The 22,518-nt window shown below is 36.4% G+C and overlaps 1 protein-coding gene and 1 pseudogene across 1 annotated transcript; both read left to right on the top strand.

The window, feature by feature from the left end:
- Positions 1 to 5,228: 5,228 nt before the first annotated feature.
- On the top strand, positions 5,229 to 8,942 carry LOC125202617 (LEAF RUST 10 DISEASE-RESISTANCE LOCUS RECEPTOR-LIKE PROTEIN KINASE-like 2.4). Its single transcript, XM_048101058.1, has 3 exons — positions 5,229 to 6,009; positions 6,876 to 6,908; positions 7,682 to 8,942. Exons 1-3 carry the CDS (start codon positions 5,250 to 5,252, stop codon positions 8,788 to 8,790), a joined length of 1,902 nt encoding a protein of 633 aa, XP_047957015.1. The 5' UTR covers positions 5,229 to 5,249; the 3' UTR covers positions 8,791 to 8,942.
- A 4,876-nt stretch (positions 8,943 to 13,818) lies between these two features.
- Positions 13,819 to 22,021, top strand: LOC125187352 (annotated as a pseudogene).
- Positions 22,022 to 22,518: the final 497 nt, after the last annotated feature.

The raw sequence follows: 22,518 nt of genomic DNA, 5'->3' as shown, positions 1-22,518 counted from the left end.
CCGCGGCGGTGTCGCCGCGCAATAGGTAGGCGCGGCGGCCGCCGCTTTTCTCTCTCCAGCGGCCCGTCCTCGCCGCAAAGCCGGCGATACCCCTTCCGCCCCAACAAATTCGTCCGCCCCCGGACGTCTTCCCCCCTATACACCGCCGCGGCGCCGCCGGGAAGGGGGCGGCCGGCGCGCCGCCCCTATAGTGGATGCCCTTACAAATACATTCTACTACTATCCCGTGTCACAGCAGTGGAGATGTTTTTTTACGGCACATAATCTAGAAAAAAATATATTAAGTTAAATTTTAAAAAAATAAATAAAATATAAAGAGAATAAAGTAAGTGAGAAGAAATATGATTGATTTTTACTAAAAAAAAAATAATTACTATTAGAGCATCCATAATAAGGATAGCCTAGCCATAGGCTAGCAATAGCTTAGTCAAAAACTCCTCCTATCATATTATCATGCTCTTCCCACACTTCCCACAGCCTAGTTATAAGCTAATCAAACAACATTCTAGCAATAGCCTAGCCAATGCCCCAGCCTAGCAAATAAATTTACAAATACGATTAACTCATTTTAATTATTGGTATTTATAAAAAATGAAGTGCAATGAGTTTTAAATATAGAGTATAAATTAAAAAAAATTAAAAAAATGGATTAGCCTATCGCTCGCCGCGCAATAGGCTAGCGATCGGCTAACCCGTTAGTCCGTGCCTGACCTCTCATCCATCGCCCGTTCATCCGTCACGTTAGCCTAATGCAGTAGCGGATGTCCGCCACACACTAGCCGCCCGCCTGTGGCTAAGGCGGGCGGACGTCCATAAGATGCTTTTATGGAACGTTACAGTATATTTTTTAATTGATAATATTAATTTTAGAAGTTTTTAGTTATTATAATTGTTTAGAGAGAGAAACAAAGTTAAAGATTTAATTGAAAGTAAAAAATAATTAAATATATTAATTAGAGAAATGAAGTTATTTAAAATAAAAATATGTTATATTGGTCGAGATAAATAAAAAATGTATGTCATTTTAATTGGGGTGAAAGGCATAGTAAACCTTTATATTTTGATACTTTCATACTATTATCATATCATTTATTTTAATTAATCTTCTGTAAGAAGAATACTAGAAAACTATGTTATACATTATCGTCCACGTTTTAGTTTAGTGTTAGATTCTGATAAACACGTGTAATTAATATGCAAGATGCCATTTTAGATGCATACTTATCTTCAAATGAAAATTGTTTATAGGATCATCCCACTTTAGTGTGTCTATAATTTTTTTGTAGTAAAGGCCTAATTTAGTTTAATGAACTATCAGTTGTCACTCAGATGTACATCAAAAGTGTGAGTGACGAACTACTTATCGTACTTATTTTAAAAATATCGAAACTCTATTATTGATGTATTGATTTTTTTTTTGAATGTAGATTGTAGGCAAGAATCTCTAATTAGTCCCCACTTTTATTGTAAATGCTTTTTCCATCTCCTCAAGAAAAGAAAAAGTAAAGGGGAAGATGGTCAAAAGGTGCTTGGGCTACTTGTTCTTTTCCAATATTTTTTAAAAATCAAATTTCGTTACTTTCTTATTCACTTATAGGGACTATGTTGCATAATATTGGAGAGTGCAAATCTATGTAATGATTTGCATGTCTATGAATAATTGCTGAGAACATAGTGTTTATTTGCATGTCTACTTATTTTCCAATTATGAATGTTTCTATTAATTTTGCTATAGTGAAAATATATACGCATGTTATAGGCATGTATGATGAACATAGATAAACAAGGAAGCTGCAAGAATTAATAAGTATATGCAATTTCAATTGTCATTTCAACAAAAAAAAACACACTTAATAATGCTCATTAATCAATAAAACAAAATGTGAAAAATAATTTTATAAATTTACAATGAGTCATTCCAAGTTTTTTCAAGACGATTGGGCACATAGTGACATAGATATATTTTTCACAAGCAAAATGCCCCAATAACTAAATTTGGGAGAGATTTTTGAATTCAACTTTCGTTTAACTTTTATTCTATATATTCTTTTCTTTTTCACTGGTGGGTCGGGACTACTCAAACTTGAAAGTGCTTGAATCAAGATGACAAGCCTTATGTAAAGATATTGAAAAAATGATTGTTCAAATAATAATCCGAATTAAAGTTAAATCTCATTTTAGTTTGCCTTTGGAAATGTTTCTGCTTTTTTACATTTTAAAGGGTAATTATTTCGGCTATACTTCTAACTTTTCCGCTACCCAAGTGTGATTTTAAATCTCATATATTGTCACATGTGATGACCCGTTTTGATTTTATTAGCACTAATTTTGAATTGCTAATTAAATAAAATTATCTAAATTTTAGAATAAAGTATAAAAAAACTCATGTTGATTAATATAATATTGGTTTTTGCAGAAAAAAAATGTCCATATTCTTGACTAAGCATTCAATATTAACATAAAAATAATAATAATACGAAGTAGTATATTTTTTCTAATCTTAACTTTGAGGATTGGAACCTAGGTTGAACAAGTAGAAAAAGAGCATTTTATCACTAGGTTATTCATATTTTTGGTGTTTTGGGTATACCCCCTCCGTTCCATAGTAATAGAGTTATTTTACTATTTTGGTACGTTCTGTAGTGATATAGTCATTTCCATTTTCAGTAAAAGTCAACACATTTTTCCACACTTACTACTCTCTCTTACTTTTTTTCTCTCTTTATCTCTCTACCAGTCTACCGAACACAATTTTTCTTAATCTCCGTGTTGAAAAGAAACGTCTCCATTACAATGGAACGGAGGGAGTATATAATTGTTCCCCTTATTCTTAATTTTGTCCTCCAGTGCTCTGTCTAGAGGGAATGGTAATGAGTTTGGTCAAACCATTTTTGCTAGGATGAAAAAAATATAAATAATTTAAAAAATAATCTAAAATTGATTAATTGAACCAAGAACGGTGTCGTTTTGGCCTATTATAAATCCGGCGTATCCATTTAGATTTATCCTTTGCTTAATTTTGCCAGAAATAACAGGTTGGGACAGATTGAGAAAATTAAACATGAATACAAAAGTTTGTGATTTGATTTTTGAAGTTTACACAAAAAATCAAAAGACGCGCTATGTTGATTATGTTGACAGCTATTACTCATGTATAACATTTTAATACTCCCTCCGTCCTGACTAAGATGACACATTTCTTAGTCGACACAGAATTTTAGGAGTTATTGATTAAAGTGTTTTGGAAAAAGAAAATATAAGTTTAAGTATTAAAGTAGAGAGATAAAGAAAGATGAATATTTTAATAGGAATGAGAAAAAATTGTTGAGTGTATTAATTGGAGAGAGAATGTTTCCAAAAAAGAAAATGTGTCATCTCAGTTGAGACAAACTAAAAAGGAAAACGTGTTATCTTAAACAGGACGGATGAAGTATATTACTATATCAATTAGAATTAGAGTAAAGGCCAAAACTGGTCCTGAATATATGGTCATTTTACGATTTTGGTCTTAAACTTTATCTTTTGGATTTTTTGGTCCTGCACATTTCAATTAGGATCACAATTGGTCCTGCACATTTCAAATCGGATCACAATTGGTCCTCCGTCAATAGTTGCGTTAATTTTATAAGAGTCAACGGATTTAACCCAATTTTGACCAAATTAGACTTTTAATTCTTATTTTGAAGTCACTAATTAATTCATATCACTAATTAATTCAAATTCACCTGAAATTGCGATAACGCGATGGCGCGACAGCGCCCCAATTTGCCAGCTTTGTTCCACATTACGGTTGTCTTCGCCACCCTCATCGACAACACAACCTTCTGCTTGGAGTTGTAGGTCGCATTCTCGCAGGCGCAGCGGAGCTCGATTTCGCCATCTCGGCGGTTATGATTCGTGTGATTGCAGCTATGATTCTAAACTTGTGCTGAAATTAATTTTTTTTCTCAGATCCTCATTACACTGCCGATCAAAACCTCGACATTCACGAAAATCATCCAAAAATTCACAGCCCACAAATTTTCCTCAGTTAAAAACTCCACCTTTTCCCCGAGATGGGCTTCCTCTACAATCTAGTCGACGTTGTGCTCTTCTTCTTCTTCCTCAACATCGCCGCCCAATCCTGTCTCCCGCGGCACCTCTTTCCGCCGCTCCTTTTGGAGCTCAAGAGCTGGTACACGGAAAAATACGGCGATTATTTGACCTCTGAAAGTCCGCATTTCTTCGTCGGGCTTGTTTGGATGGAGCTCGTTTTCCAGTGGCCTCTCGCTCTCGCTCTCGCGTCTCTCTACGCCCAATATATATTTACTAAAATAATAATTATGGAATAAATTAGTGACTTTTAAAAATAAGAATTAAAAGTTTAATTTGGACAAAATTGGGTTAAACCCGTTGACTGTTATAAAATTAACGGAACTATTGACGGAGGACAAATTGTGATCCGAATTGAAATGTGCAGGACCAAAAAATCCAAAAGATAAAGTTTAGGACCAAAATCGTAAAATGGTCATATGTTCAGGATCAGTTTCGACCTTTACTCTTAGAATTATTAGAACATTTCTGACTGCAAAATACTGCCTAAGATCTTACACTTAAAATGATTAATCTCATTAACAAATAGCCTACTATTGCTGTGTTTGTACATACATGGAATGTGTTACCAACACTCCAATAACGCTATATATATGGATTGGAAGTGTGCATACACTCCGACATACTTGATATGATAAGCTAAGTGTAGTAGGTATTCAATATTGCTTATATACTGCTGCTTTTTGTATATACATACTCACATTGTTGACCAATATTTTTATCATTAAGATTGCAAGATGGAAAAAAATATGTTGAGATACAAACACACAAACGAACAAGAAAGAAAATGCACACTGAATTCACGTGGTTCAATCTTTTGATCTACGTCCATGGAAAAGATGAGATGTTTTACTGATTCACTGTTGCTTGTGGAAGAACAGAGACAAACGAAAACGATCAAACTACTCTCAAAATAATCTAATTGTGTATATTCTAACTTCTAAAGTTTTTATTCATCAGTCGTAAAATTAGTGTTGAGGCCAGATTTACAGTGGATTCTTCATCCTATCTAACTTACCATTAATCCTCCTACGCCGTCGCAGAAGCTTCCAGTCATTGGAAAAATCGACTCAAAATGGCATACTTAGTCAATGCCATACATATGTATAATGTAATGTTTAAGACCAGTTGATTAATCAAAATCATATTCTTCAAAAATGAATGGAGGATTTGTCCCCCTAATCCTCCTCGTGCTATTTGCAATCCCAAGCTGTGTCGTATCGCAGCAGACTCAGTACGAAACCTGCAGGCAGCCATTCCGATGTGGAGATGTAGAGGATATACCCTATCCATTCTACGGCGCAAACCGGCCTATGTCGTGCGGCGCTGTGGGATATGAGATAATCTGCAGATACAATGTTCCCTTCATAAACACCTCATCACTACTCTACCGCGTCCTTGAAATCAACGACGAGACGAGCACGCTCAGGGTGGCGAGAGACGACCTATGGAACAGCCCTTGTGCGCAGACTCAGCAACTCGCTAACACAAGCCTAGATACCACTTTTTTCAGTTTTGATCTGCCCTCTAATGATCAGAATATCACTCTGCTCTATGGTTGCACTGCTCCTCCGTCCCAACCCCGACAGCCCAATCAGTTCAACTGCAGTAGCGGCGAGACTTTCTACTTCACAACAACAATTGAACTGACAGCTGGTACCACATGCATCGGCCCTGAAGTTACTGTTCGGGTGACTCAATCTGCAGCCACGAGGTTGGGATCAAATCCGAACCCCAATTTATCATTCAGACTATTGCAAGCATATCTGCAAGGTGGATTTTCGATCCAGTGGTCAGTGGATAACCAGAACTGCCAGAGGTGCTTGAATTCCGGTGGAGCTTGTGGCTCCGGTGGAACGGGATCGTTTGTTTGCCACTGTTCTAATAATACTTCACTTCCATCAACTTGCTCAGACGGTAACAATTGTTTCTCTCTTTCATTCTCTGTTGGTCAATCAAAGGCTGCTGCAAAATGGTTGTTTTCTTGGATGCATGGCCTACTACTACTAGTCGTAGATATATTGCTGGACTTTTTGTGCAAGAAGCCAAGAATATTACTCCATATAGGTTGAAATGAGTGATATGATTCAAATACAGTAATTAAATATAGGTTGAAATGAGTGATATGATTCAAATACATTAATTATCACTACCTCCGTACTTGAAAGTTTAACACAGTTTATCATTCTGGTCCGTCCCTGAAAGTTTGACACACTTCACTTTTTACCATTTTTAGTAGTGGATCTCATATTCCATTAACTCATTCATACTCACGTTTTATTATAAAATTAATACTTTAAAAGTAGGATCCACATTCCACCAACTTTTTCAACTCAATTTTCATTACATTTGTTAAAATCCGTGCCGGGTCAAACTGTGTCAATATTTGGGGGACGAAGGTAGTTGCAAATTTTCTTTAGCATTGCTAATAAAAAAAATTTCATGGTAATTCTGAACTATCACTTATCTGATTTTGATAAAAAAAAGACCAGATTCCACGGAAATAGCGTCACATAATTGTGGAAGTGTGATTTACTCCTTCCGTCTATTAAATATTATTCAAGTTTGACTCAACATGGACATATATACGCTATGAAATAAAATGTACATGAAAAAACGAACGGTAAATTAATAAACTTTGATCAATTTCTAACTAACTTTTAAATGTCCGATTTTGCGTAGATATTAATTAGTATTAAATATATATAAATAATGATATGGTAACGAGTATTCACATTAATCATTACACACATGATCTAACCGGTTAATCGTTTTGATTTCAGGAACTAATGTACCGAAATTTGCAATTATTGCGGGTAAACCCTTCTACTGTTAGTCCTATAATAATAGCTCTTTCTTTTGTTATTTTTGTGGTCTTATTAAAAGAGTCTCTTTTCACTTTTACTAGATCTCACATTTTTGTGATTAGAGATTTTTTTTACCCGCTAGCCTTTATGATCGTTCATTCTTTCTGCCAATGGATCCAGAATCCTATTAATAGGCCCTCAGAAAGAAGAATAGCAGGATAAAGCCTTTGTCTGACCTAGGGGTGGATATACCATACCGAAACTGCGGTGTGACAAAATCTGATATCATATCGAAATTTTGATATACCGCAATGCGGTGTAAGGAAAATTCGGTATGATTAATTTTTGATACCGTTACCTTACCGTTATTGCGGTATTACCGAAGTACGGTAAGGTATACCGTAATGCAAAATATTTAAAAGTAAGATTTTCAGAGATATTTTTTTTAATTCTATTTTATACATACCGAAAATTAGGTATAACGTGGTATACCACGGTATAAGAAAATTGATACTGCTGTACTGAAAAAATTGCGGTATTCAGAGAAATAATGATTTCTCTTTTTTAAAAACAAAAAATGACTTTCATTCTATTTACATTTTATTATAAAAGTAATACTCATAAAAATGAGACTCGTGTTTTACTAACTTTTCCATAATTCTTTTTATATTTCTTAAAATCTGTATTGAGTCATCTCTACGGACTCCTATTTCGGGATGGAGGAAGTAATTAAGTATTCAGTTTACTAATTATATGACTTATTGCACTCTATGAATTCCCAGGAAGTTCAGTCGGCGCACTTGCTATAATTTTATCAATCATAATTTGCTTCTTCAGAAAAAATCGCATATTGCAATACTTGAGGAAAATCACTAAAAATTCGAACGTGGAGCAATTCCTACTCAACCATGCATCTCTGTCACAAAAGAGATATAGCTACTACGAGATCAAGAGAATGACCAAATTCTTCAAAGACAAGGTTGGACAAGGAGGATATGGCATTGTCTACAAAGGTGAGCTACATGACGGTCAACCTGTTGCAGTCAAGGTCTTAACCGATACTCACGATGACGACGCGCAGGAATTCATCAACGAAGTTGCAAGCATCAGTAGAACCTCGCATGTCAACATTGTGAGGCTCTTAGGATTTTGCTTCGAGAGAAAGAAAAGGGCTCTAGTCTATGAATTCATGCCCAACAAATCATTGGACAAGTTCATCTACTCAAATCCAGAATCTTCGTTGGGGTTGGACAAGCTATACTTGATTGCGGTTGGGGTTGCTCGAGGCCTTGAGTACATGCACACAGGCTGCAACACGAGGATCCTGCATTTCGACATCAAGCCTCAGAATATACTCTTGGACGAAGATTTTTGCCCCAAGATCGCTGATTTTGGGCTTGCTAAACTTTTCAAGAAGAAGCAAAGCATGATATCACTGCTTGGGATGCGAGGGACTATAGGGTACATTGCTCCTGAAGTGTTCTCTAGAAATTTTGGGGTAGTGTCTCACAAGTCGGATGTGTATAGCTATGGAATGATGCTCCTTGAAATGGTGGGAGCGAAAGAGATGGCTAAAACGACCGAGCCTATAATCCAATCGAGTGAAAACTATTTTCATGAGAGTGTTTATGAGCTTGTTTTGGCGAAGAAGGAGAAGATTGATGATGTGATTATGGGAGATGAGAAAGAAGAAAGTAAAATGAAAATGTTAATGGTAGGGGTTTGGTGCATTCAGACGGCTCCATCGGATAGACCGTCGATAAGTAAGGTTGTGGAGATGCTACAAGGGAGTGTGGAGTCTATAGAGATGCCGCCGAAGCCATCTTTCCCTTCTGCTCCGCTGCTTGAATCACTACAGTTTTCATCTTCCATGCATATGGAGATACAATAGTTTCCATCTTTAAATTGTGGACGTCTCAAGAGCAAATTAAGACATTATTTGAGGAAGATGCAGTATCTTTTACGGCATTTGTTTGTGCTACATATTTTCAGGGTGAAACTCTTGAAGTTAGAGTACTGATGTTGTAAGAATTCACCAATCAAATCTTTTTATACTATTGATTAACTTGTTTATGCACATATACATATAAGCCATTCAATAATCATCATGTACAAATCACAAAGAAGACAAATTGTACTAACATATTTGATGATAAATCAGAGATTAAAATCATTTAACGTGAATTTATATGACTAAAAATGTAAGTTTTGAACCTATATAAAGAACACAACTTTTGGTAAAATAAGATTAAATATAAACATCTAATAGTAAAATTGATACATAAAAATGAAAAAAAAAACATTCTTTTAATAAATTCGTAAATACAAGCAGAATAAGAAAATCAACGGTAAATACTGCAACCCAAATATAGTAACTGTGATTAAATTCTCAGGCACCTTATTTCCCCAATCACTCGAATATCTCGGGCTCCACCGGAATTGCGAATTAACTACGTCGCTGTTCTCCAGAAAAAACTCGCCGTACCTCACCACCGCCGCCACGTCAGCTACCTTCTTCCCCACCTCTGAATCCGCCTCCGCGCACGCCGCCAGGTCCGCCGCCGCTGCGCCGATCCACGCCTTCATGTTGCCGCGGTCGTAGCTCTCCAGATCCGGATCGATCCCCAGCGTCTCCAGAATATTACTGATTTGATCCGCCGCGTGACTCAACGAAGTCGAGCAGCTACTGAGCGCGCCGTCGGATCGAGTTATCGGGATGATTTCGGAGATTTTGGTGAGGGAGGATTGCAGAGAGAGGAGAAAGATCTGGTTAGGGTTGGCGTCGGGCGGGGGATTGGTTTTGGATGATATGGAATTGATACATGCGGATTGGAATTCGAAAGGGGAGCAGAATTCAATAACCGCTGGATTCGATCTGATTGATTCGGAGTTGAGTTTTTGAACGAGGGAGGTGATTGTTACACCGGTGATTAATGCTAGTAGGATGATTAGGGAGAAGAAACTTGCGATTACGATTTTGTTGCGTCTGCGAATTGATGCGAGTTTGTCTTCTCTCAGGGGCTCTGAAGCAGCTTCCATGGCTACCTTGCTGATATGCAGAGTAGTAAATCTATGAGTTCAAGCTTTGAAGTTTGAATCAAGTACAATTTCTGGAATTTCAATCTCACAATTATTCCAAGGTTTTTTATGGTGTGGATTTAAAATGGAAGAAATGAGTATCTTCAGTGGACTGACTTGACTCTAATTTTATTGGAAGGTAAGTCAACTCTATGATTTTATTTATGATTAATTGCCAGATAATGGTTGAATGTAGTATGTACAAGACACAACTCACTCTGGAGTTTGATTATGTTGGTTACAAACCCATCCCACATTGAAGTAAGGAAAGTTGGAAGATGTATAAACGGACAATATCAAACTAATGTTGCAATTAACGATCCTAACAGATTCTGATACAAATTGAGATAAATTTGCTTGGATGAATGAGACATGCCATAATCATCAGAAATGTTAAGCACATGTAATGCCTTCCCAATGGCAGTGGTGGGAAGTGGAGTTGATATAAGGCCATCCAAAATTCTTCTGTGCTTGGAATTCTCTGCTCGAATTTGAAATATTCATTGCTACTGCTTTGCTCGACATTAATGTGGTGATTATGAGAATCGATGATGAAATAAGTACCGAACCCTAAATCCATCACTTTACCTAGTCTGTATTACCTTTACCTAGTAGTTGTAGCTCTGATGAAATTCACACAAAGCAATTCTATTAACGATATTCAATCTATATGGTCTGTATTATTTAGTTGTTGTAGCTCTAACAAAATTCACACAAAGCAATTCTATCAAGTAGTATTCTCGACTGCCTTGCTGCAAATTTTCTAAAATTTCGTTATCTATTGTGTAATCATGCAATCCATTTGTCTAGTAAGCAAGTGCTATTAGGACAAGAAAGTAATCTTTGTCTTAGTGAACAATTCATTTTATGAGGTTGCAACATGCATTGCATTACTATGAAAAAGGGAAGTGTGGAAAATTTGTAGCAATAGTTTAGGGTTTAGGCATCATGATATTGCTCAAGCCTTGACTTGGAATATCTTCTGTTTATGAAGCTCATCAGACTTTGTTTTGTTGACTATTGAATGCAATACCAATTTATACTCATGCAAGTAAAATAACTTAGTTTGAAAAACAGAGTAAAAGAGACTAGGGTAGCAATCTACCTAGATGAAAAAAACATTACTCCCTCCGTCCCAGATAATTTGACCCAGTATTTCATTTCGGGCCGTCCCACATAATTTGTCCCATTTTACTTTTACCATTTTTGATAGTGGACCTCATATTCCACTAACTCATTCCTACTCACATTTTATTATAAAACTAATACTTTAAAAGTAGGACCCACATCCCACCAATTTTTTCAACTCACTTTCCATTAGATTTCTTAAAACTCATGCCGGGTCAAAGTGTTCCAAATTATCTGGGACGGAGGAAGTATTTATTAATCACATAAATATGTTCAGAGCAGAGATACTTAACTAAACCCAACAGTATCTAATCATATATACATATATCAACATTTATTTGATCTTGATTTCACAATAATTTACAACATTTAAACGAGAAGAAGACAAAGGAAACAGAGACATTTTCATATGACTACTGAGCATCTACATATTTATCATAAAAGAAGTTGTTTATCCAATTGTAAGCTCACTCTGAATGCATGAGATGAAGCACAGATATCAAGAGGAACGGCATTGCCAACTGTGGTGGGCGCGCACCAAGTTGCTGAGCCACTTCCTTCATTGACGGCCGCTGACTCTGGATCACAACATACACATTTCAGTGCTGTTTTGACCACTCCAACCACTTCCATCACCATTCTTACATCGTCGTCCGGAGATGCTAGCAGCTAGTCCAAGAGTTGTTGCACCATCATGTTTTCAGCAAACCGTGCGGATCTCGCCACCAAAACAAACTCGCCGATCTTTATATTCTTGATTCATTACGCTATTTCTCCTCTTTGTGCCTTCTAATTTTATTCTCTTCTCAACTTTCCTATTCCACAATATTATTAGTTCTCTATTTCTTTTGAAGGGGAAGGAGAGGGGCCGTTGATTTTTGAGGCGACGCTTCGCTACTGGATTGATGAGTTCTTCGACGAGGTGAACCTCATCAGTGGAATTGTTGTAGTAGTTGCTCTCTTTTAAGTTTTGGAGATTTTGGTGAAATTCTTGAGTTTCTCCCTTCAGATAAAAGGTAACAACAGTGGCGAAGGTTGAAATAATATACCGTTTTCTGACCACTCTTCGGTGGTTGATCAGAATGCCTCTGCATAGAGACAATGATAATGAGCTTACTTGAATGAGTGCCGGAAAGGATCACCTAAGCCATTTTCTACAACATTTCAAGCTACACCAATAATAAATTGATATGCTTATATTATTAGAAAAGTTTTAAAATATATGTAAGTCATTTCCTACAACATTTCCTCCTATACCAATAATAAATTGATATGTAAGGACGAAGAAAAATAACTAGTATTAAACATATTTTTAAAATATGAATAAATAAAAAAAAATTTAAATTGATTGATTGAACCAAAATGACGGTTTGTCCTATTAAGTCACGCGTATCCACAGACTTATTTGCATACAAACTCTACTTAATTTTGTCAAAAAAAAGACAGGTTGGTACGGGTCGAGAAAATTATACACAAAATACTAAATTTTGTAATATAATTGACTATTTTTTATAGTTTACACGAAAAATTAAAAAAAAATGCTCTAAGTTGATTCTATTGACTGCTATTACTCATACACAAAATGATTATCTATTGCTAAGTCAATTAGAATTATTAGAACATTACAGACGGCATTATGTTGGTAAATACTAGAAACAAGAAAAGTGCTAACAACAATTCAATTACCTAAGAATCTTTTCACTCAAAATGATGAATCTCACTTTCAAATAGCCTATATTGTTTAGTGGAGTGGCGAGAAGACGTTAATACGTTGGGAAATACTAGTAACATGGAATGTGCTAACAACAATTCAATAACGCGTAAGCATTGACTCCAACATATGTAGGTATTCAAATATTGAATTTACAATGGTGAGGACTTGTTCTCCTAATCACCGCAATAGCTGTTATTCATTTTTCTCAAATTAATATATTGCCTATCTAATTTGTTTAAATACCAACTTTTACAGTTTTTATTCATCGATCAATGATCACGTGATTACTCCTCTGTATCACTTCAACTGCAGCGCAATGGATTAATGAAGGGTTAAAAAAAACTTATCATTTAGGAACAAAAATTAGACGCAGTTACTTGTGTTTGGAAATTTTTAAAAATAATCATAATTTAGGATGCAAAAGAAAGCGTCCCTAAGTGTATGGTAATCTTAATCTTTTGCTTTTTAAGACGTTTTTATTTGTGTCCCCTAATTTTAATTGGGACGCAAACAATAAGGACATTTTATGAAGCATTGGTGGTATAATTAGGCACACAATTAGCGTGCTTAATAGCATTAAAAAATGTCATTAACTATCCAATTTTTTTTTTTTTGTAGTGCTACATCTACAACAATATTCATTGTCTACTTGAGTCAACTCTGATACTATACTAAAAATGTGTCACTTATCCTTTTCAAATGCCTCATAAGAGGAAAGTGGTAATCCACACTTATATAAATGAGATAGAAAGCATCGTCAAATCAAAGTGGGATAAGATATAAGATATTTTAACGAGGCCAAATTTACATACATCTCATCAAGGTGGATTCTCCATCCTATCTAACTTACCATTCAATACTACTGATGCATTCACAAAATAGAAAATACTATAGTCTGTGATTTAATTGACTATTGGAAAAATCGACTCAAAATGGCATAGTTAGTCAATCCCTCACATATGTAATGTTCAAGAAAAAACAAAATCATATTCTTCAAAAATGAAAGGAGGATCTGTCCCCCTAATCCTTCTCGTGCTAATCGGAATCCCAAGCTGCGAAGTACCGCAGCTGAGTCAGTTGGAAACCTGCAGGCAGCCATTCCGATGTGGAGGGTCGGTAGGAGATATACCCTATCCATTCTATGGCTCAAACCGGCCTGCGTCGTGCGGTGCTGTGGGGTATGAGATGAGCTGCAGAGACGATGTTCTCTTCATAAACACCACATCACTAACCTATCGCGTCCTTGCTATCGACGACCAGGCGCGGACCCTCAGGGTGGTCAGAGACGAGCTATGGGACGGCCCTTGTGCGCCGATTCAGCAACTCCATAACACCACCCTAGATACCAGCCTTTTCAATTTTGATCTGCCCTCTTATAATCAGAATATCTCTCTGCTTTATGGTTGCACTGCTCCTCCGTTACCAACTCTACCGCCTAATCTGCTCAACTGCAGTGGCAACTTGGCTTTCTTCATCACACGAACAAGTATGCAGCCAATTAGTATCCCATGCGCTTTGATTACTCAATCTGCAGCCACGGGCTTGTAATCAAACCCAACAACCGAGTTATTGCGGGCATCACTGCACGATGGATTCTCAATCCAGTGGTCAGCGGATAACCAGAACTGCCAGAGGTGCTTGGAATCCGGTGGAGCTTGCGGCTCCGATGCATCGGGATCGTTTCTTTGCCACTGTGCTAATAATGCTTCACTTCCATCAACTTGCCTAAACGATAACAATTTCTTTTTCTCTCTCTCTTTCATTATTCCTTAACTACATCGTTTTATTCGTCGGAAGATTTGGCAACATCAGATTTTCAGGCTGTCGTATAAGTTTTAAAGTGGTCAGATCCAACTTTTAAGATAGTGTTCAACCCACAATTTAGTTGAAGTTTAATCATTTATGGGCATTTTTACTGCGTAATCATAAACGAATTTTAGATTTTCTGGTTCATTGTGTATAGTTTTGGAACATTGACTTAAACTATCCCTATCATTAATAAATAATGAGATACTGTACTAACTACTAATCAAATCAAATTAGATAAATAAGGAGTCGGGGACCTAGTCAACTATGACCAATAATGTGATGCATCGTGCACCTCCATTCTCATTTCGAATGTTCAACGTAAATTAATGGCATCCAAAATGGCAACACTCACTCTCACAATGCTACGTCCTCTTCTCACGCCTAAGCATTTCATAATAAAAATAATACTTCCCTTCTCCCTTCACACTTTAACTCGGGCACGATCTCAAAAAATAAATAAAAAATTATAGAATGTGTATCTTATTTTTACATATTAACTTTATAATAAAATATGTTAGAATTATAAAATATGTTAGAGGAACTAAGATTCATACAAAAATATAAAAAGTAAGTGTGACAAAATTATTGGACTAAAAATAGATCGAGTGACAAATATTAATGACAGATGAAAAGAGAGTAATAAATATTGTTTGAAAGTTGCGAAATCATCACCATAACTGAAAAATCATATTCCAATTATCATACTAATAAGTAGTAGTACATGTTAATTTTTTTAATGAGTTTCGCAAAATAATTAAGACAATAGAGAATAAATGTAATATTACATTAATACACTTCTTCCATCAATAATAAATAGATCAATTTGTAAATAACACGAATTTTAATACATAATAAGTACTCCTCCTGTTTCACGATAGAGGTGGCGTTTCTTTTCGACACACGATTTAAGAAAAAATATGTTAATTAAGTTAAATAAATGAAGAATAATGTAAAAAATAAAAAAGGTAAAAAAATAAAGAGAGAATCAAGTAACGGTTCTAGGAACTAAAAAGGAGCTTACTTTTAATGCTTCAAGTGAAAATAGTTTTCCACGAGTGAAAACTATTTTCATGAGAGTGTTTATGAGCTTTATGAAAATAGTTTTTCTATTTTCCAATCTAGTGAAAACTATTTTCGATAATAGTTTTCCCTCCGACTTACTTACATTCTATCGTTTTGGTTTCAGGAACTAAAAAGGGGCTTACTTTTAACGTGCAGAAATTGGGTATTATTGCGGGTAAATCCTCTTACAATTGTCTTCTCAATAGTCAATAAATTCATTAAAAAGCAAATTGCCAAATAGTAAATCACAATAATTAAATACCACTTAGTCACACATTTGAACGATGAAAGTTTCACAATTTATCAATCTACCTCATTTTCGACGAAATGTAAAATGACGTGCAAGCCGATTTTAAATCAGCCGACCACGTAAACATATACTCCCTTCGGAGTCCAATTCATGGACGGCACGAGTTTTAAGAAGTGTTATGAAAACTGGGTGGAAAAAAGTTAGTAGAATAGGAGTCTCATTTTATATATTGGTTTCAAATGAAATGTGAGTGGAATGAGTTAGTGGAAGGTGGAACCCTATTACCATTTATGGTAAAAGTGAACCGGGACTCTTATTCGCGGATGGACTAAAATAGAAAAACGGGACTCCTATTCGCGGATGGGGGAAGTATCAAATAAGGGAGTTTACATAGCCACACATTTCTACTTGTTTATAATCTGTTTCTACGTCATTGCATATTTCGACGAGAATGAGGCGGGTAGGATAATTGTGTTTTTCAGCTTTCATGATTTAATTTTCAAATTTACAAAAGTGCGAGACAGACCAGAATTTGACCGTGATTAATTTGGCTATTTGCTCTTTACTAATGGTATAACTTATTGCACCCTGTGAATTCCTAGGAAGTTCAGTCTGCGCACTTGCTCTAATTTTACCAATCATCATTTACTACTTTGGAAAAAATCGCATATTGCAATACTTTGGCAAAAATACTAGTAATTCCAATGTGGAGCAATTCCTACTCAACCATGCATCTCTGTCACAAAAGAGATATAGCTACTACGAGATCAAGAGAATGACCAAATTCTTCAAAGACAAGGTTGGACAAGGAGGATATGGCATTGTCTACAAAGGTGAACATGGTGGAAGAGGGTGAATCCTCAAAGGCTGGTAAAGAGAAACGTAAGTTTCAAGGCAAACGGAAGTTTCAAGGGAATTACAGTAAGGATGGGAATAAGAAGCCCAAACTGACTTGCTGAAAGTGTGACAAATCCGGGCACTTCAAAAGGATTGTAAGTCTGGAAAGGGTGGAGGAAAAGGCAAAAAGGAGGCTGGTCCAAATGGATCCAAGGATCCTGAAAAGCAATCGGGTTCGTTTTCTGTACCTAATGATCATTCGGTTGAGAATTATTATGCATCAATAATCTCTGAAGCATTTTATGTGCAGGATGATGATCTCTCATGGTGGATTGATTCGGGTGCAACATGTCATGTATGCAAGGATCGTCAATGGTTCAAGGACTTTAAACCAATTGAAGATGGATCTTCCTTGAAGATGGGCAATGTTGCAACTGAACCAATCAAAGGAATAGGATCTGTTAACCTAGTATTTACCTCTGGAAATTCCTTATTGTTAGAAAATGTAGTTTATGTACTTGGAATTCGTAAAAATTTAGTTTCTGGCATTGTATTGAATAGTTGTGGCTATAAACAAGTATTAGAAAGTGATAAATATATTCTGTCAAGGCATGGTAATTTCATTGGTTTTGGTTATCTATGTGGCATGTTTAAGTTGAATTTAGATGTCTCTTTTGTTAATAATTCTGTTTGCATGACTTCTACTAGTTCTAGTAATCATGTTAGTAAATCAGAATTGTGGCATGCTAGACTTGGACATGTACATTACAAGAGATTGAAAGATATGTCGAAAATGAGTTTAATACCAGCTTTTGAGTTGAATGGTGAAAAGTGTAAAACTTGCATGTTAACTAAGATAACTAGACAACCTTTCAATAAGAATGTCATTAAAGAAACTAAGGTATTAGAACTTATACATAGTGATCTGTGTGATTTTCATTCGACTCCATCTCTTGGTAATAAAAAGTATGTAGTTACTTTTATTGATGATGCGACTAGATTTTGCAATGTCTATCTCTGTCATTCCAAAGATGAAGCTCTTGATAAATTTAAAATCTTTAAAGAAAGTGTAGAGCTTTATCATGGTGTGAAGATTAAAACTCTTCGCACTGATAGGGGAGGTGAGTATTATGATCCAGCGTATTTTGAATCGACTGGTATAGTACATCAAACGACTGCTCCATATACACCACAACAAAATGGTGTAGCTGAAAGAAAGAATAGAACATTGAAAGAAATGATTAATTCAATGTTGTGTTATTCTGGGCCTAAGTGAAGGATTTTGGGGTGAGGCTATGTTAACAGCATGTTATTTGTTGAATAGAGTTCCTAACAAAAGGAACAAAATCACCCCTTATGAACTTTGGCATAAGAAACCACCAAAATTGAGTCATCTCAGAGTTTGGGGTTGTCGAGCAGTGGTAAGACTAACTGACCCTAAAATGAAGAACATAGGTCAAAGAGGTATAGATTGTGTGTTTTTGGGGTATTCAGAAAATTCTGTTTGTTATAGGTTCTATGTCTTAGAACCCAATGACTATGTATCTGTGCACTCTATTATTGAGTCAAGGGATGCTGAATTTGGCAATGAGGATAGATTCACGTCTATACCTAAACCTGGAGGCATGATTGCAAGGTCTAGTAACTCTGATGATGTAACTGGAAAAGTTATGGATACACCTCCTGAGGCTAGGAGAAGTAGTAGAGCAAGAAAAGCTAAGCCATTTGGAAATGATTTCCAATTGTACTTACTTGAAGGATCAAGAAATGAAATTAATTTTCAATATCAATATTGTTTTACTATTGGTGATGATCCAAGGACCTACAAAGAAGCTATGGCTTCAAGAGATTCTGCATTTTGGAAAGAGGCAATCCAAGAGGAAATGGATTCTATAATCCAAAATGGTACTTGGATACTGACGGATTTGCCACCCGGTTGTGAAGCTTTAAATAGCAAATGGATCTTCAAAATGAAGATGAAGGTGGATGGAAGCATAGACAAGTATAAAGCCAGATTGGTTATCCAAGGCTTTAGACAAAGGGAAGGCATTGACTACTTTGATACCTATGCTCCTGTTGCTAGGATTTCCACAATTAGATTATTGTTAGCACTTGCTGCTATACATAATCTTGTAATTCACCAAATGGATGTTAAGACTGCCTTCTTGAATGGTGAATTAAAGGAAGAGATTTATATCAAACAACCAGAAGGCTTTGTCATGCCTGGTAATGAACATAAGGTTTGTAAGTTGGTAAAATCTCTTTATGGACTAAAGCAAGCCCCCAAGCAATGGCATCAAAAGTTTGATGACGTGGTGTTGTCGAATGGTTTTGTATTAAACCAAGCAGACAAGTGTGTATATAGCAAATTTGATGCTACCGGTAAAGGAGTTATCATTTGCTTATATGTAGATGACATGTTGATCTTTGGTACTGACCAAGATCAAGTTGATAAAACTAAAGAATTTTTGTCATCTAAGTTCGAGATGAAAGACATGGGGAAGGCTGATGTGATTCTTGGAATTAAGATCATACATGGAGAACAAGGAATTTCCATTTCTCAATCACATTATATTGAGAAAGTGTTGGAAAAGTTCAACTTCAAAGATTGTTCTTCAGTTAAGACTCCTTTTGATCCTAGTGCAAAACTCGTGCCTAATAAAGGAGTTGTTGTGAATCAGCTTGAATATTCAAAGGCTATTGGATCACTAATGTATGCTATGATTAGTACTAGACCCGATATAGCCTTTGCAGTTGGAAAATTGAGTCGATATACTCATAATCCAAGTTTAATCCATTGGCAAGCAATGAATCGAGTATTTAAATACTTAAAAGGAACCATGGATTATAAGTTGACTTATTCTGGATTTCCTTCTGTTCTTGAAGGTTATTCGGATGCAAGTTGGATCACCAATATGGAAGATCATTCTTCCACAAGTGGTTGGGTATTCCGGCTTGGAGGTGGTGCTATATGTTGGGCATCAAAGAAACAAACTTGCATCACGAATTCAACAATGGAATCGGAGTTTGTGGCATTAGCAGCAGCTGGTAAAGAGGCTGAATGGCTAAGAAATTTAATATATGAAATTCCATTGTGGCCTAAACCGATATCACCTATATCTATCAGATTATCAGATGTGATAGTGCATCTACCTTGGCTAAGGCATATAGTCAAGTGTATAATGGAAAGTCTAGACACTTAGGTGTTAGACATAGCATGATTCGTGAACTTATTATGGATGGTGTGATATCTGTGGAGTTTGTGAGAACTCATGATAACTTAGCCGATCATTTAACCAAAGGGTTAAGTAGAGATCTTGTGTACAAATCGGCTATAGGGATGGGATTAAAGTCCACCACAAATCTTTGATATTAAGATACCCAATTCCCATTTAGTATGATACTAGATGCAGAATTCAATGTGGAAGACTTAATATTTGAAGATTGGAACACATTTGAAAATCGTCCCAAGGTATGTGTTCGGACCTACAAGTTAAGGAGGTTGAATATATATATTCTTAATAGTTCTTTTGAAAAATTGCAAATGTAGGTGCAAGAATAAAGGAGCTACCTATATAAGCATGAAGTTTAGCCGCTTCAAGAAACTGGGACTTGGTTTCGACGTGTTTATGAAGGATAAGGACATAGGCTAGTAAAATATAGTGTCAAGATAGAACATATTCGTATGTAAACTTTTGTGTACATTATTTTCGTGTATTCAATGTGAGTTCTCAGGGTTCAATCCTTAGAGACACCTGGGGTATTCGAATATTTGGAATGTGTAATGTACTAATATAAAATTCAATCATTACGATATTTCATTTATGCAAAAGTTTGAATGTTTGAGATGACTTGTTTTAGTTAATCAAGGATTGCACTAAAATAGGAGAGGAATGTTGGATATTTTAGTGTAATTGGATTAACTTGATTGATCGGTTATTGTTATAATGATACATCATTTTAAGTATGGAGGTGCGGAGTGCACGCTTATTTGAATTCATTATGAAGTTAGGGGCGAAGCCCCTAAACAGATGAACGGGGGTCCGGGGGTAGCGCCCCCGGGTAGCGGGGTCCAAGGGGCAGAGCCCCTGGGTCAGCTTGGAAATTTTTATTTCCAACGAAGTTGCTGTTTCAGAAATTCATCCGAAAATGTAATTTCTGAAAATCGAAGGACTAATTTGCAATTTCGGAAACCTCTGAAAATTAGTTATTTTCGGTTAATTTCCCAACGGATGCACTGTTTCGTCAACAGCTGCATCGGTTCATCTTCTTCTGATTCATGATCTCGAATACATATCTGAATGTTCTCTATTTCTCTGAATTTTATCCGATCTAATAACTTTGGTAGAACCACCGAAATTGATTTGATCTGAAAGTGTTTTGCACGACTTTCAGATATCCGTTTTTCTGTTCTCAATATTGAATCTCCCTAACAAGGAATTCATCAACGAAGTTGCAAGCATCAGTAGAACCTCCCATGTCAACATTGTGAGGCTCTTAGGATTTTGCTTCGAGAGAAAGAAAAGGGCTCTAGTCTATGAATTCATGCCCAACAAATCATTGGACAAGTTCATCTACTCAAATCCAGAATCTTCATTGGGGTTGGACAAGCTATACTTGATTGCGGTTGGGGTTGCTCGAGGCCTTGAGTACATGCACACAGGCTGCAACACGAGGATCCTGCATTTCGACATCAAGCCTCAGAATATACTCTTGGACGATGATTTTTGCCCCAAGATCGCTGATTTTGGGCTTGCTAAGTTGTTCCAGAAGAAGCAGAGCAAGATATCACTACTTGGGACGAGAGGGACTATAGGGTACATTGCTCCTGAAGTATTCTCTAGAAATTTTGGGGTAGTGTCTCACAAGTCGGATGTGTATAGTTATGGAATGATGCTCCTTGAAATGGTGGGAGTGAAAGACATTCCTAAAACGACAGAGCCTATAATCCAATCGAGTGAAAACTATTTCCATGAGAGTGTTTATGAGCTTGTATTGGCGAAGGAGAAGATTGATGATCTGATCATGGGAGATGAGAAAGAAGAAAGTAAGATGAAAATGTTAATGGTGGGGGTTTGGTGCATTCAGACGGCTCCATCAGATAGGCCGTCGATAAGTAAGGCTATGGAGATGCTACAAGGGAGTGTGGAGTCTATAGAGATGCCTCCGAAGCCATCTTTCCCTTCTGCCCCGCTGCTTGAATCACTACAGTTTTCATCTTCTATGCAAATGGAGACACAGTAGCTTCCCTCTTTCCTCTCTCGCTACCTATTATATATATGGTATGGTGCCTTTTGAGATGCCAATACCTCAACAAGAAGAGTAAGGTTTGATGGAATATATTTGCAGAAATATGGATGATAAACAATTTGTATTGCAATGTTACTTGTTATGCCAGTGGAGTGATTATATTCAATAGAGCGAATCCAAATGGCGAAGATCGTGAAGACTAGTTCTAAGCCACCAAGGTTCATCGATGCTTGGTCGTCCCTGTGCAACACGGCCAAGATCATCACCAGTAAATGCCTTCCCAGTGGAGTTGATATAAGGCCATCCAAAATTCTTCAATGCTTGGAATTCTCTGCTCGAATTTGAAATATTCATTGCTACTGCTTTGCTCGACATTAATGTGGTGATTATGAGAATCAATGATGAAACAAGAGTAAACTAAACTAGGGGTGGCAATTTACCTAGATGAGAAAAAGATTACTTATGAATTGTATAAATGTGTTAAGAGTAGA

This window comes from Salvia hispanica, chromosome 1, assembly GCF_023119035.1.
Source record: "Salvia hispanica cultivar TCC Black 2014 chromosome 1, UniMelb_Shisp_WGS_1.0, whole genome shotgun sequence".
Classification (NCBI taxonomy): domain Eukaryota; kingdom Viridiplantae; phylum Streptophyta; class Magnoliopsida; order Lamiales; family Lamiaceae; genus Salvia; species Salvia hispanica.
Note: the sequence above shows the minus strand (reverse complement) of the source record. Positions and strands in the feature narration are given on the sequence as shown.